General features: G+C 46.5%; 1 protein-coding gene across 1 annotated transcript in view; it reads right to left on the minus strand.

Annotated features, from left to right (window-relative positions):
• Window positions 1–3,685: 3,685 nt before the first annotated feature.
• MRPS5 (mitochondrial ribosomal protein S5) overlaps window positions 3,686–13,815 on the minus strand; it is a 47,863-nt gene continuing 37,733 nt past the window's right edge. The window contains exons 8-11 of the mRNA XM_081854897.1: window positions 12,855–12,912; window positions 11,516–11,578; window positions 5,702–5,838; window positions 3,686–4,246 (exon numbers count right to left, since the gene is read on the minus strand). Of these exons, the coding sequence (XP_081711023.1) occupies window positions 4,022–4,246; window positions 5,702–5,838; window positions 11,516–11,578; window positions 12,855–12,912 (483 nt within the window). The 3' untranslated portion in view covers window positions 3,686–4,021. The remainder of the gene's footprint in view (window positions 4,247–5,701; window positions 5,839–11,515; window positions 11,579–12,854; window positions 12,913–13,815) is intronic.

Raw genomic sequence — 13,815 nt, forward strand, 5'->3', positions numbered from 1 at the left:
TATCCTGGACTTCCCTCCTCTCTGTTGTGGGTCCTATTGTTAATCATTTCCTCCCGCATCTTTTATAATAATCCAAATCTTTTACCTCTCAACTGTGTCCAAAATTTACCATTAAATTACAAGTGTTATTCCAATCCTACTAATGATTTTAACTGTTCGCAATGGTTTTTAAGATAAATTATAAAATTTCCCCCATTCCTCATTAAAATTATGGTTTTCCTGATTTCTGATTCTTCCGGTCATTTTAGACATTTCGGCATAATCCATCAACTTGATCTCTGGTAGACCTACCTACCTACCAGGCTCAGAACTTCTTTAGCCTTTCCCTCTCTGCCAGTGTGGTGTAGTGGTTAAGAGCGGTGGACTCGTAATCTGGTGAACCGGGTTTGATTCCCTGCTCCTCCACATGCAGCTGCTGGGTGACCTTGGGCTAGTCACATTTCTTTGAAGTCTCTCAGCCCCACTCACCTCACAGAGTGTTTGTTGTGGGGGAGGAAGGGAAAGGAGAATGTGAGCCGCTTGGAGACTCCTTCGGGTAGTGATAAAGCGGGATATTAAATCCAAACTCTTCTTCTTCTTCCCGGATGATGTGCCAGTCATTCAGGGTGGCTCCTGAAAGGCTGCTTTGTGCTGAAGCACAGCTGAAGTTCAAAGCGCACACATAGGCACACGCTCTCCAATGGCCACACACAGACCCTAAACTGTGAAACTCCCTCCCCAAAGGGGTACATGCAGCACCTTTGTTGTTTGGTGCATTTTGAAGGTGTACCTTTTTATCCTGGCCTTTGACAGTTAAAAGGTTTTTGCTTTGCGGGACCTGCCTCTTTTGCCAAATCTGTACAGTGGTACCTCGGGTTACATAAGCTTCAGGTTACAGACTCTGCTAACCCAGAAATATTACCTTGGGTTAAGAACTTTGCTTTCAGGATGAGAACAGAAATCGTGCTCCGGCAGCGCAGCAGCAGCAGGAGGCCCCATTAGCTAAAGTGGTGCTTCAGGTTAAGAACAGTTTCAGGTTAAGAATGGACCTCCGGAACGAATTAAGTACTTAACCCGAGGTACCAGCGGCGTAGCATGGGTTGTCAGCACCCGGGGCAAGGCAAGTAATTTGCGCCCCCTAACCCGGGGCAAGGCAAGTAATTTGCGCCCCCTAACCCGGGGCAAGGCAAGTAATTTGCGCCCCCTAACCCGGGGCAAGGCAAGTAATTTGCGCCCCCTAACCCGGGGCAAGGCAAGTAATTTGCGCCCCCTAACCCGGGGCAAGGCAAGTAATTTGCACCCCCTAACCCGGGGCAAGGCAAGTAATGTGCACCCCTAACCCCTAACCTGCCGCCGCTGCCAGCTTCTTCTTGCTGCTGCCTGGGCTGGTCAGGTGTGGTTCTCTCCCGCGTTCAGCGCTGCGCTGGGCGGCCGCTGCACTGTCCCTCCCCCAGATAGTCCCTCCCTCGCTCTCTCTCCGCTCCGCACCGCACGCCTGGCACCCTCCCCCTCCACAGTGGGCAGCGACCCGGCAGCTCGGATCGGATTCGCACAGCCAGCACTGCAGTGAGAGTGAGTGAACCAGGTAGGGGCAGAGAGCTGCGAGCGCACCCCCCCAAATGTTGCGCCCGGTGTGGCTGCCCCCCCTGCATCCCCCACGCTACGCCACTGCGAGGTACCACTGTATTTGTCCTAAGTCCTGTGGAGGTATCATGGAGGGGCGAGTGGTGGTCTGATCCCAAGGAGAAGAGCTCAGGGAGTTGGGAGCTGGATGACCCTGGAAGTGTCAAGAGTCCAGGGAAACTGTTGGTAGTGTGGTGGATGGTAAGCCGGGTCTCAAGAGGGGGACCAAGTGAGTTCGCAGAGAACAAGTTGTGCTCCGGTGACAGCAGACACCCCTAGTGTCTCTTAGTTAAGGACACCCTTTCATCAGAGGGCATGGGGGGCTGGGAAGTGGCCACCCCAGCTGCATAGCCAATGAAGAGGTTCCAAACCACAAAAGCATTGCCAGATTGTGTTCCTGTTCTCGTACTGAGCATGTGGGTTTCTCCATCAATGCTGTTGTCCGGGCTTCTTGAGACCAATTGTCTATTAAGTTCGTGCACCTATCCCAGGGGTCAGCAAACTTTTTCAGCAGAGGGCCGGTCCACTGTCCCTCAGACCTTGGGGGGGGGCGGACTATCTATCTATCTATCTATCTAGGGGGAAATGAACGAATTCCTATGCCCCAGAAATAACCCAGAGATGCATTTTAAATAAAAGGACACATTCTACCCATGTAAAAACACCAGGCAGGCCCCACAAATAACCCAGAGATGCATTTTAAATAAAAGCACACATTCTACTCATGTAAAAACATGCTGATTCCTGGACCGTCCGTGGGCTGGATTTAGAAGGCGATTAGGCTGGATCCGGCCCCTGGGCCTTAGTTTGCCTACCCATGACCTATCCCCCTCAAAAACCCACTGTTGGCTCCTCCTGCTCAGTTCTCGTTTGCTTCTCAGCATCTCCGATATCGAAAATGCCCCACTCCCTATTGGATGCCAGGTTTTGACTCCCACCTTCCCTGCCATTATGAACAGAGAAGAGGTGCAAGGAGCTTGTTTGTGAGCAAGGGGAAGCCACAGCTGATGGAGGTGACTTCTCCCCCCCCCCCCCCCCCCGTTAATGGGGCATCCCATTTTGTGGTCCTCTCTCTCTCTCTCTTTCCCCTGCCCCAGTATCTGTTGGATACAGCACAGCACACATTTTTGTTGTTGTTGCAGGCGCTTTATCATCGAAATTCCAGCGGCCCCAAAAAGGTTGGCAACCCTTGATCCCCTGCCGCTGCTGCTTTAATGGGGGAAGCCGTAAAAACAGCTATTATTCTCATTCATCTTAATCCAGAAGCACAGTGCAGCGCAGGCTGCATGCCTACAGGAACATCTGTGAAGACCTTCTGCCTCTATTGAAATTAATGAGGCTTCCACCGCGGATGGGAAAGCTCCCAATATACATGGTTCAAATCACCTGCATTTATAAGAGTTTGCTGGATCGTGGTGGATGCATTTTGGAACGACTATTACAACTGTAGCCCAACCTCTCTCTTAACAATAGGTCTTGTTTTTTGTTTGTTTGAAATGAATTCCTTCAAGAGCAGACTTTCAGGTGTTTTCTATCTCCCCCTTTCTTACACCGCTAACAGGATTGGTAGTGCTTTTCTTGAGTACAAGGCATGAAATTTATTACGGTCAGAGACCAGCTTGAGAAACACAAATGGAACTATAATCCCAATAGCAAAACAAACATTTAAAACAATTGAGTACAAGGCATGTTTCTGGCAAGCTTGTGGATTTTATTTCTTTAAAATAGTGGTGCCTTGAAGCAAAATCTGGGTTGCCTCCAACACTGTGCAATTAGTTTTTTTAGTGTGGCAGTGCCCAAACTTTGAAACTCCCTGCTGATTGACAGGAGGCGGGGGGGGGTGAGGGGCTTTGCTGTGTTTTCTTTGGTGCTGGCTTAAAACATTTTTGTTCAGTCAATTAACGTAGAATGCCAACTTGTGTTTTAATCTTTTAATGCTAACTTTTGACTTTAGTTATCTTGCAAACGTCTTCAATGTCCGTCTTTAAACAACAGTTTTAAATGTTGTGCGTGGCCCACTTAGAGGTTTTATTAACAATCAGACAGTATATAAATGCTGTGAAACAAATAAGTAGGCAGGACAGGATTTTCTCACAACTTTATTTTTGCCATGTTGTTTGACGGTTCACCCCCACCCCAAGTTACGCAGGAAAACAACCTCTTGGTTGCAAGCTCTCCCACCCCTCCACGGCCTGGGTCAGTCGCAATAAAGCAGATGCAGTTAAGAAATTGCAATCTTAGTGCATCCGTCGCTTGCACTCAACAGAGAACTGCCCACTGGAGAGAGGCAGCCAAGCTGTTTTGAGCCCCTAAATTAGAATGAAACCTTCACACCGCATTGATCTTAGAAATGAATTCTATGACCCTGTGTTGATGGTACATCTTCCTCGGCTTTCGGGCATCTAAATACGGACCCCGTCTACGAAGCTGTTCTTCTCACATTTGCCCAGACGTTCTTCTTCATTCCTTGCGCTGCCTTCACTTCACTGAACTCCAATTTGACATTGAGAGCTTCATCCTCGGGCTCCGGATCTTCTCTGATCGCCCCCTGGGGCTTTGCGACGACGATAGGAAGCGGGCCGCGTTCTTCACAGAATTCTACGACGTAGAGGCCTTTCTTATTGGCTAGGTTTTGGTGAGTTTCCTAGTTGGGGAGGGGAGAGGAAAGACAAACATTTAAGCCACAAGTAGCAGAAGAAGAAGAGTTTGGATTTGATATCCCACTTTATCACTACCCTAAGGAGTCTCAAAGCGGATAACATCCTCCTTTCCCTTCCTCCCCCACAACAAACACTCTGTGAGGTGAGTGAGGCTGAGAGACTTCAGAGAAGTGTGACTGGCCCAAGGTCACCCAGCAGCTATATGTGGAGGAGCGGGGAAGCGAACCCGGTTCCCCAGATTACGAGTCCACCGCTCTTAACCACTACACCACACTGGCTGATCCATCCAATTTCAAGCCGTAACCATGTAGATATTCTGCATAGTTGGCTCTAAGGCTTTAGTGGCGAGATTGGCAAGTCACCTTTTTCTTCTAAACAAGAGAAGGGACGCTTTAGGATCCAGCAACTCAGAAACTGTTTTGGAAAGAAAACAGGCACCTGCTAGACACAGATAACCTCACATTTTATTATTATTATTAAATATATGTATGTTGCTAGCCCTCATGGATGCAACAATGAGCTAAAAAATATCCAGGTAATATGAAACCAGAAAGAAAGCAAAGAAAGGCAAAATCGCCACAACAGCAGCCAGAAATAGGCTAGCTCAGAATTGGAAAACGGATGTAATACCTAATATAACGGACTGGCAGGTTAAAATGATGAATTATGCAGAACTGGCTAGACTAACAGGGAAATTAAGAGATCAGGACGAACAGAAGTTTCAAGAAAATTGGAGTAAATATTTGATGTATATAAGAAACAATTGTAAATCTTTGAAGACACTGGTAGGGTTGGAATAATTCTTTCAGTGTATGGTAGATAAATATGATATGTAAAATACAAGATTCCAGAATTTATTTGATACTTACCAAAGGAATGGAGGGAAGTCTGAGGCTCGGCAGAGCCTAGTTTAAATATGTAACTTATATATGTAATATATGAATGTATGTATGTTCACTAAAAATTAATAAAAAATATTCTGCAAAAAAAAAAAAAAAAAGAGAGAGAGAGAGAAACGCAAAATCATTCGGTCTTGTTTTTTCAAGTCTCGTGATCAGCTCAATTAGCATGAATAAAGATTAAGCTGATGCCCTAATAAGCCTTAACTGTGAGAGTCTGTTTCTCAGGAAGGAATGAGTACATGATCCCTCAGACCCTGGACTGGTTTGCACACAACCATGGCTTAGTGCAAACCCAGAGAGGCGACTGCAGCTGCTTTGCTCGCCTCTTGCCAGGCTGTTGTACTAACAGTTTATGATAGAATGACGCAATGCATGATCCCAACCCCCAGGGCATCATCTCGTAACCATAGATAGCAAACTCTTTGGCAGAGGGCAAGTTAGAATGCAAAGTGGCAGTCTTGCCCCTCCAATTGACATGCATAGGACTGTACTGTAACAAAACATGAGCCACCCTGGATAAGACCGGGCATGTCTTACCTGTTTTGCTAATCCCTTGAAGAGCGCTCGGGTGACATTGAGTAAATTCCTGGATCCATAAAGCTTGGCGTACATGTCTTGAATCCCAATAAGTTTGCACATGGTAATGATAGCTCGGTGGCAGTGAAGACCATATCCTGGGGGAAGCAGTTAGTGAGCATTAAAGCAGTCTAGTAAAATAATTACTAAACAATTGCTTTTGGCATGGAATTACATTACAAATCACACCAGTTTGAACCATCACAATCTGCACCTGAATCTGAGATGGGTACAGATTGGTCAGGGGCTCCAAAAATTGATGAAACTGCCCAGTCAATCCCAATTTACCTTCTCTCCGCCCCTGCTGTCACTAAACGCTTTCGCACAAGTGTTTAAACTGTGGGCCAGAACATCAGTTAAGTGAATCATACTTTATTTATACCCGAGTCCACACTGAACTACCGCCTGCCCAAATATAGTTTGCAGAGCTTCGGAGACTAGACCTTCTTACACATCAGAGAATCAGACCCTAATCAGAGATGCACACAGTCTGTTGAGCAGACCCGAGACAGGGAAAGAACAAGAACCACAGGAACTGAGAAACTATGTATTCTTCCTTAAGGCCTGAGGTTTTAATTCAAGCCAGAAGGCCATGGCACGGTGCACTGTGTCACCTTTGTTATTCCGGAGGTGTAGGAGAGAAGTGTCAGGGAACTGCCATCGGAGAGTCAGGTGGTGGAAGGGCTCAAGGAGGCTAGGAGACCCTCGGATGCTGAGGAAGGAACCAGCAGGGGGAGAGGGAGAGTTCCTGCAGAAACTCAGTCGGAGGAAGGGCTCCAAGATACTTCCAGTGAGAACAGCGGGGAGGGCTCAGGACCTCCGCTGGGGACGCCTACTCCGCGAAGGAAACTGTCACGCAGAGAATCCAGAAGAAGAGTTTCCGTCAAGGAACTCTTATGTTGGCGTAAATTCTGGAAGCGCCCACTGACGGATTCTGCCAGCGATTGAGGTAGCCATGCACCCATGGCTCCGAGAACTGGGAGAGTTTAGAAACTGACTGCAAACCCTTGAGGGCTTAAACACTTACGCACAAGCAGTCCCCTCATCCCATCACAAGAAGGAAGAGAGAAAGAGAGAGCAAAGTCCTATCCAAATATTGCTCAGCATAGAGATTAAGTAAGTGCACGTCTTTCCCTCATTTATACCAACTGCACAACATGAGATTTATAGCAAGGTTTTTATAGGCCTCCAATTAAGGGCACTACTTAAAGGCATCAGCCACAAGTGATGCAAAAGGAGGACTGCCCTTCTGAAATAACTGTGCTTTGGCGGAGGAAACACTCCCATTGAGCTGATCTCGGTTACAGTCTGGGTAGCTAGAAATGAGAAGCAGAACAGTGCAGGCTGTGAGAATAGGTCTGAGCTTTCAAGAAGCTTAAAATGGGACGCTTGCCACCAAAGCGACTGGCTTTTGAATGGCATTCATTTCCTTCATTCATTTGGGTGGGAGGCAACGTGCTTGTTAACGGGAGCAAGGCGATTTATTATTGAAAGCGCTGGTCACTGCTCTGTCGCTAAGCAAACTCCCTGCGCTGCTTTCATTTGTCATCTGAATATGCCACTTGCTCAAAGCTTTTTATTCTGCAAGACTGGTCCTACAGGAGGCTGAGGGAATTGCCATCAGACCCAGATCCTTCGGCAATTCATTTTCACCTTTGGGGGGGAAGGGAGCTCTAAGCCTCTCTCCCCGTCACTTTGAAGCCCACAGAGATAGGTATAACATAGGCCCTGTTTTGTACACTGCTGCCACTATTTCCCGTTGAAGCGCTGCAGGATGTGTGTTAGGTACCATAATGCCGGCGATACGAAGATTGCTTTTCAAGGCATGGTTATGAGACAGAAGAATACAGCACAGCTGCTGGAGGTAAGCAGGCTGATACGAGCTGGATATCTTCAGCCTAAAGAAAAGAAGAAATTAAAAGGGAGAGAAGAACATGACAGTGCTCTTCAAATATCTGAAGGGCTGTCATGCAGAAGATGGGGTGGACTTGGTCTCTGTTGCTCCAGAAAGAAGGACTAGAACCAGTTTGGAAATTGCAGAGAAACAGACCCCAGTTCAGTGCACAGAGAGAGAAACAGAGATCAATGGCAGAGCACACACAGGAAGTCTCAAGTCCAGGACTTAGAATCTCTTGTTGAAAGGGTCTCAGGTAGCAGAAAAGCCTTATCTGGAGACTCTCGAGAGCTGCTGCCAGCCAGGGTGGACAATACTGGGGAGGTGGAACAAGCAGCCTGGCCTGGCATAAGAACCTATCTATTCTTCCTTAAGGATCGTAATTCTTCTTCAATTCTTCTTAGGATCCTAACTCATTTCAAAAGTAACTCTTTGCCAGGCTGTGAAAACAGCCCGGTCCTTTAAAGGACACCTGAACGATGCATCCTGGGCACAAATCTCAGCTAGGCTCTCTGCTGTGCACAACTGATCCCTACATGAGTGAAGGCTGCATTGCTCTCTTCATTTGAAAAATGTTATGAATGGAAAACAGGAAATCCCTAGTGGCCCACACAGAGCACGCTCAGTGTAAACGGGACACCGAAGCCCTCATTCCAAGAGGGGGGAATCTGTGGCCTTGCAGATGTTCTTGAACTCTGCCATCTCCTACCAATTGACCATACTGGTTGGGGCTGGGAATGTGAGAACATCTGGAGGGCCACCCCCTATTCCTGCCACACCTGTACAAAGCGGCAAATGCACAAATTTGGGTGCGTGTCTCCAGTGCTGAATGGGATGCGGGTGGCGTTGTGGGTTAAACCACAGAGCCTAGGGCTTGCCTATCAGAAGGTCGGTGGTTCGAATCCCCGCTACGGGGTGAGCTCCCATTGCTCGGTCCCTGCTCCTGCCAACCTAGCAGTTTGAAAGCACGTCAAAGTGCAAGTAGATAAATAGGTACCGCTCTGGTGGGAAGGTAAATGGCGTTTCCGTGCGCTGCTCTGGTTCACCAGAAGCGGCTTAGTCATGCTGGCCACATGACCCGAAAGCTCTACGCCGGCTCCCTCAGCCAGTAAAGTGAGATGAGCACCGCAACCCCAGAGTCAGTAACGACTGGACCTAATGGTCAGGGGTCCCTTTACCTTTTTACCTCTGGTGCTGAGGAAAGAAAAGAATTTTCCATAACCTCTAGCTCCACCCCTGCCTCCGGCCAGGTGCAAATATTTAGCTCCTATCGCAAAGTAACCTGGGGCAGCAGCTGACCGTTTACCATGCAAGAAGGCCAATTCACACCCGCTACGAAGTAACCCGCAGAAATGCAGTTTTTGAGTCCAAGGATGGAAAACGCGGTGCTTCCGAAATGGCAAATGTGGGACCGCTACCAAATGAAACTCTTGATAAATAGCTTTTCAGATATCGCTCAGACGTAATTATGTCGAAAACCTGATTCCATCTCCAAGCATGAAATTGATACTTTCTCAAAACAGCAGAGCAAATGGCTTTAGATGGCTATCGCTTGTTTTTCAATTATAGGGGTGGGGTGGGGGGTGTGGAAAGATGGGGAAAAAGAGGGAAATATTAGCACAGCAAAGCCTGTGGCCTGCTAATAGACTTCCTTTCCTCCATTTGCTGAGCACCGAGCTTGCCCTGCAGACTGGAATAATCTTGAAGAGCTGTCTTAATGGCTTTTTAATAAAATGCATTAGATCACACTTGGGTTTTTTTTAAAGATTTATTGGCCTGAGTCACATGAACTAGCACAACTTAAAGAGGGCTGGGTCATTCTAAGCGAAAACCCCAGCACAGAACCATGGAATTGTTGAGTTGGAAGGGACTCAAGCGATCATCTAGTCCAGCCCCCCAAATTCTCATTTAAAATGGTAACAGATTGTAAATCTGCAGGAACAATCAATGTAATGCTCCAGAAAGGAAGGAGACTTGAGGTTCCTTCTTGCATCCAAACCCACCTAAAAACACTGATAAAAGAAAGTACTTCTTCACTTGATCCCCTCCCTCCCTTTCCTCTTTCCTCTTTCCTTTCTCCTTCTATGATGGAACTCCTATTTGGGCACTTCCCTGGCTTTTTTTCTGGCCCATGTAGGACCAGTCTGGATAGTTGGCCTTGGTGAAGATTTGATGTTTTCATCCCCAAAAAGTTTTTGATTTGAGTTTCTACTGAAATGAGGCTGCATTTTAATGTTGTATTTTAATCAATTGCTTTTAAGTTGTATTTTAATCAATTGTTTTTATACCTGGTGTTAGCTGCCCTGAGCCCGGTCTTGGCTGGGGAGGGCGGGGTATAAATAAAACTTATTAAGAGATGATTAGACACATTCATGTTATCAGTGGCTTCTAGTCATGGTGGGTGTGTTGTAATGGTTCCACTGTTAGAGGTCATATGCCTCTGAAAACCAGGTGCTGAGAAACACGAGCGAGCAGAGTGCTGTTATGCTCAGGTCCCACTTCCAGGTTTCCCACAGGCATCTGGCCTGATTCAGCAGACTCGCCTTGTGTTCTTAGGAAGTGCAAATTTCTTACCCAGGCAATCCAACACCTGCACCAGGAAAACCTGAATTCTGCAGGTTAACAACAGAAAGAATTAGAGGAACCATCGGAAATGACTATGAAAAGCAGTAGAGATATGAGATGATCAGAGCCCTCCGAACCTGAAGCATGGGAAGTCCTATTAAAAAAATTATAATTTGGAAGATTATTTGGATTATTTGATATGTATAATTTGGAATATTTAATGTGATTTGATTGGACTGATAAAGTGGAAAATTTAATAAAAACGAATTTAAAAAAGAAAAAGAAAACCTGAATTCTGCAACTGGTGGCAATGACACAATTTACACAATTGGTTCTTTTGCTAGTCTTGGGGGAGGCCATAAGAACTGCCCCTCTACCCATGGCCAACTAATAGAAATCTTATTTAGCAACCTCTCTTGTATCTGGGGTTTCAGCAGGCAGTGCTCACATGCTTACGAGTCTGTTTTTTGCAATCGTAAGGATTAGAATTTGGCTTTTTACTCCCCTGCAAAAAACAAGGAGGGAAAGAGATTCTCGGGAAGTTGAATCCCACACCCCAGTGTCACATGCTGCATTTTCCTGTGCTCCCTTGCAAAATGACAACAGACACACAACCCTGAAAAGGAAAGAGGGCTGTGTTTTGCTCTGGAGTATTTTTTTCGTGAGGTTAAGAGGAGTGGGGGCACTCGCTTTACAATCAGAGCTACACTGGTGTGGTTTGTGTGACTCTCCATTTGTATGACCCTTCACAGTTTGGGAAGGCGTGAGATATATTTTTCAGTCATTTCTGAAATACCTAAATCAGCTGTGCCAGAAGAAAGAGCCCAAAAGGGGAAAAATGCATTGGATCAATAAACCCTTTCTCCATATTCTTGCATTTGGCGCCTTCCCCTTTTTCCTTCTTCCACAAGATACTCCAGCAGAATTAACGTTCAAGAGACAGCAAGAGAAAAATCGTTTCATTGCACAGGTGAAGGAGTTCACAGTCAACAGAATGATGCCCGAGGCATCGGCAAGGATGAGCAATAAAACTTCCACTGCCACCCCAACCTTCCACATATGGGAATTCTTAATGCTTCCATTTGTCAGCTTGCGACAGCACTCCTGACCTAAGTTCTGCACATTCAGCACTGCCGCCTACCCACTGAACTTATCGGGGAATTAGAAATGCTGAAAAACTGAGAGTGCCGGGCTTCAATCCGGACAGAGCGACTGTTTCACATTACAGGAAAGGTTATGTTAATAAAAGAACACTGACCACACCGACTTGGATGAGAACACTTCTAAATTACGCCTTGGTTGCAGCTTTCACTTACCCTTGTTCTGCTTCTTCATCCGGATGGTTGTTTTCTTAACAGTGCTTGCGATATCGTGATAAACTAGAAGAAAAGGTAAATGTTATAGTAAGGAGAGGGCTGCTGGGTTTGACCAAAGGCTCTTCTAGCTCAGCATGGACAGAGGATCTAAGGGCAACAGCCCACTCTCCAGCAACTGGCGTTCAGAGGTAAACTACAGTGAGGGGGAAAAGTCGATAGGTGTATTTTGTACAGGTACTGTAATGAGCTGGGATTACAGGTAAGACCTCCCCCTTACAGCAGGTGTTTCTAATCTCAGCTCGTTACATACAGTGAAGACACCAGGTAGCCTGACATCTGGCTGGTTGATAGGGGATCAAATACTTACTTCACTCATTATAATGCACATCAATCTCTGACTTTTGTCTTCTGGGTTTCTGGGGGTTTTCCTGTTGTTATTCTGTCTCTCACAGCTACAATAAACCTACCATTAAAATTATGGACTGGTCATTTCTTCGTCAGAGGGCAAACGGGCAAATTTAGCAGGGGATCAAATACTCCCCCCCCCTCACTGTACCTCTGATACTGGAAGTAGTACTGCAATTCACTTTCAAGTGCCTAATGTTCAGAGTATGGTACATGACGCAGGGGCATCTGAACTGGACCAGTATTCCCGCAAGGCAGGGCGTTGGACTTGATGACCCTTGGGGTCCCTCTTCCAACTCTACGCTTCTGTGATTTGCATGTTCATTCAAACTTTTGGACTTGAGCTTTAGAGACAAGCAGACTAAAGGAATGGCAAGCTACGTAGGCTGCGTCAACAGAAGTCTAGTGTCCAGATCAAGGGGAAGTCACAGTCCCGTTCTATTCTGCCTTGGTCAGACCACCCCTGGAATACTGTGTCCAGTTCTGGGCACCACGATTGAATAAGAGGGATATTGACAAACTGGAACGTGGGCAGAGGAGGGCAATCAAGAGGGTCAAAGGTCTGGGGACCAAGCCTTATGAGGAACAGTTGAGGGAGGTGGGTGCTCTGGAGGGTAGGACATGAGACAATGGGTTTAACTTACAAGAAAGGAGATTCCAACCAAACATGGGGGGGGGGGGACTTTCTCTGGTAAGAGCTTTTTGACAGTGGAACGGACTCCCTTGGAGAGCGATGGACTCTTTTGCATTGGAGGTTTTTAATCAGAGCTTTGATGGTTGCCTGTTAGGGATACTTTAACTGTGATTCCTGCATTGCAGGGGTTGGTCTAGATGACCTGTGGGGTCCCTTCCAACTCTACAATTCTATAAGCAGAATTAATGCAACTAGCTGGCTTTTAAAACCTTAGGTAGAGTCTAAAATCTTGCAACTTACTTGTGTGATCTTCGTATCTTTCGATATAGTGCAAATAGTGGATAGCTCTGTTCTTCGCCTAGGGGGGAAAAAAATCCAAGAAGACACTTTTCATTAAGAAATGATTATGTCAGATGACTGTTTCCATTTTATGGCGAGATCGAATTTAAGATAAAAAGGAAGCGGCTCAAAAATAAGAGCTATTTCTGCCAGTTACGTACCGACCTGAAATGTAATTAGCTTGATAAATTAAAAGGGATCAAAATGCTTTTATAAAGTACCACAGACTATGCCCAACCAAACTTGCCAGCCTACCTGCCCACACTGGCAATGTCAGCTATTTGGGGGTCTAAAAGGAACAACGGGCAAGATGTCCTGGTGTTCCAAAAGGGATTCCGCTTCTTTTGCTCCCCTCAACAGCTGCCGGCACGCCCCTGAAAAGCTGCTCCCGAAGGATAGAAGATCCTCAAGCTCATTTTTTTTTTTGTATACATGGAGGGAGGACAGGAACTGGAGGAGGAAGGCAATCTACAACACAGCTATGCCCTCCTTTGGCAAAAGAGAGCAACAGATCCCCAGCTGGTTTGAGGCTGGCCTACGTTTCCAGTGTCCTTCACATGGAACAAAGGAATCTGCCTTCTACCGATTCAGATCATTAGTCCATCTAGCTACAGCACCATCTACGCTGACTGGCAGTGGGCCTCAGACAGGGAACCTTCCCGAGTCCTACCTAAAGATGATAGGGATTGAAACCTGCAAGCATTGCAGGTGCTCCCATCACTGAGCTACATTCCGTCCCCCCAGTATGTTCTCATGCCAGGACAGAACCACGGCACTGTGTGCATTTCATGCATAAATACCAAGTAAAGGAAGACCAGATTTGAAGGAAGACATCTGAAGGCACCCGTGTTTAGGGAAGCTTTTAATGTTTAATAGACTATTGTATTTTAATATTCTGTTGGAAGCCACCCAGAGTGGCTGG

The sequence above is a fragment of the Podarcis erhardii genome (assembly GCF_964252035.2).
Source record: "Podarcis erhardii genome assembly, chromosome: 3".
NCBI classification, from domain to species: domain Eukaryota; kingdom Metazoa; phylum Chordata; class Lepidosauria; order Squamata; family Lacertidae; genus Podarcis; species Podarcis erhardii.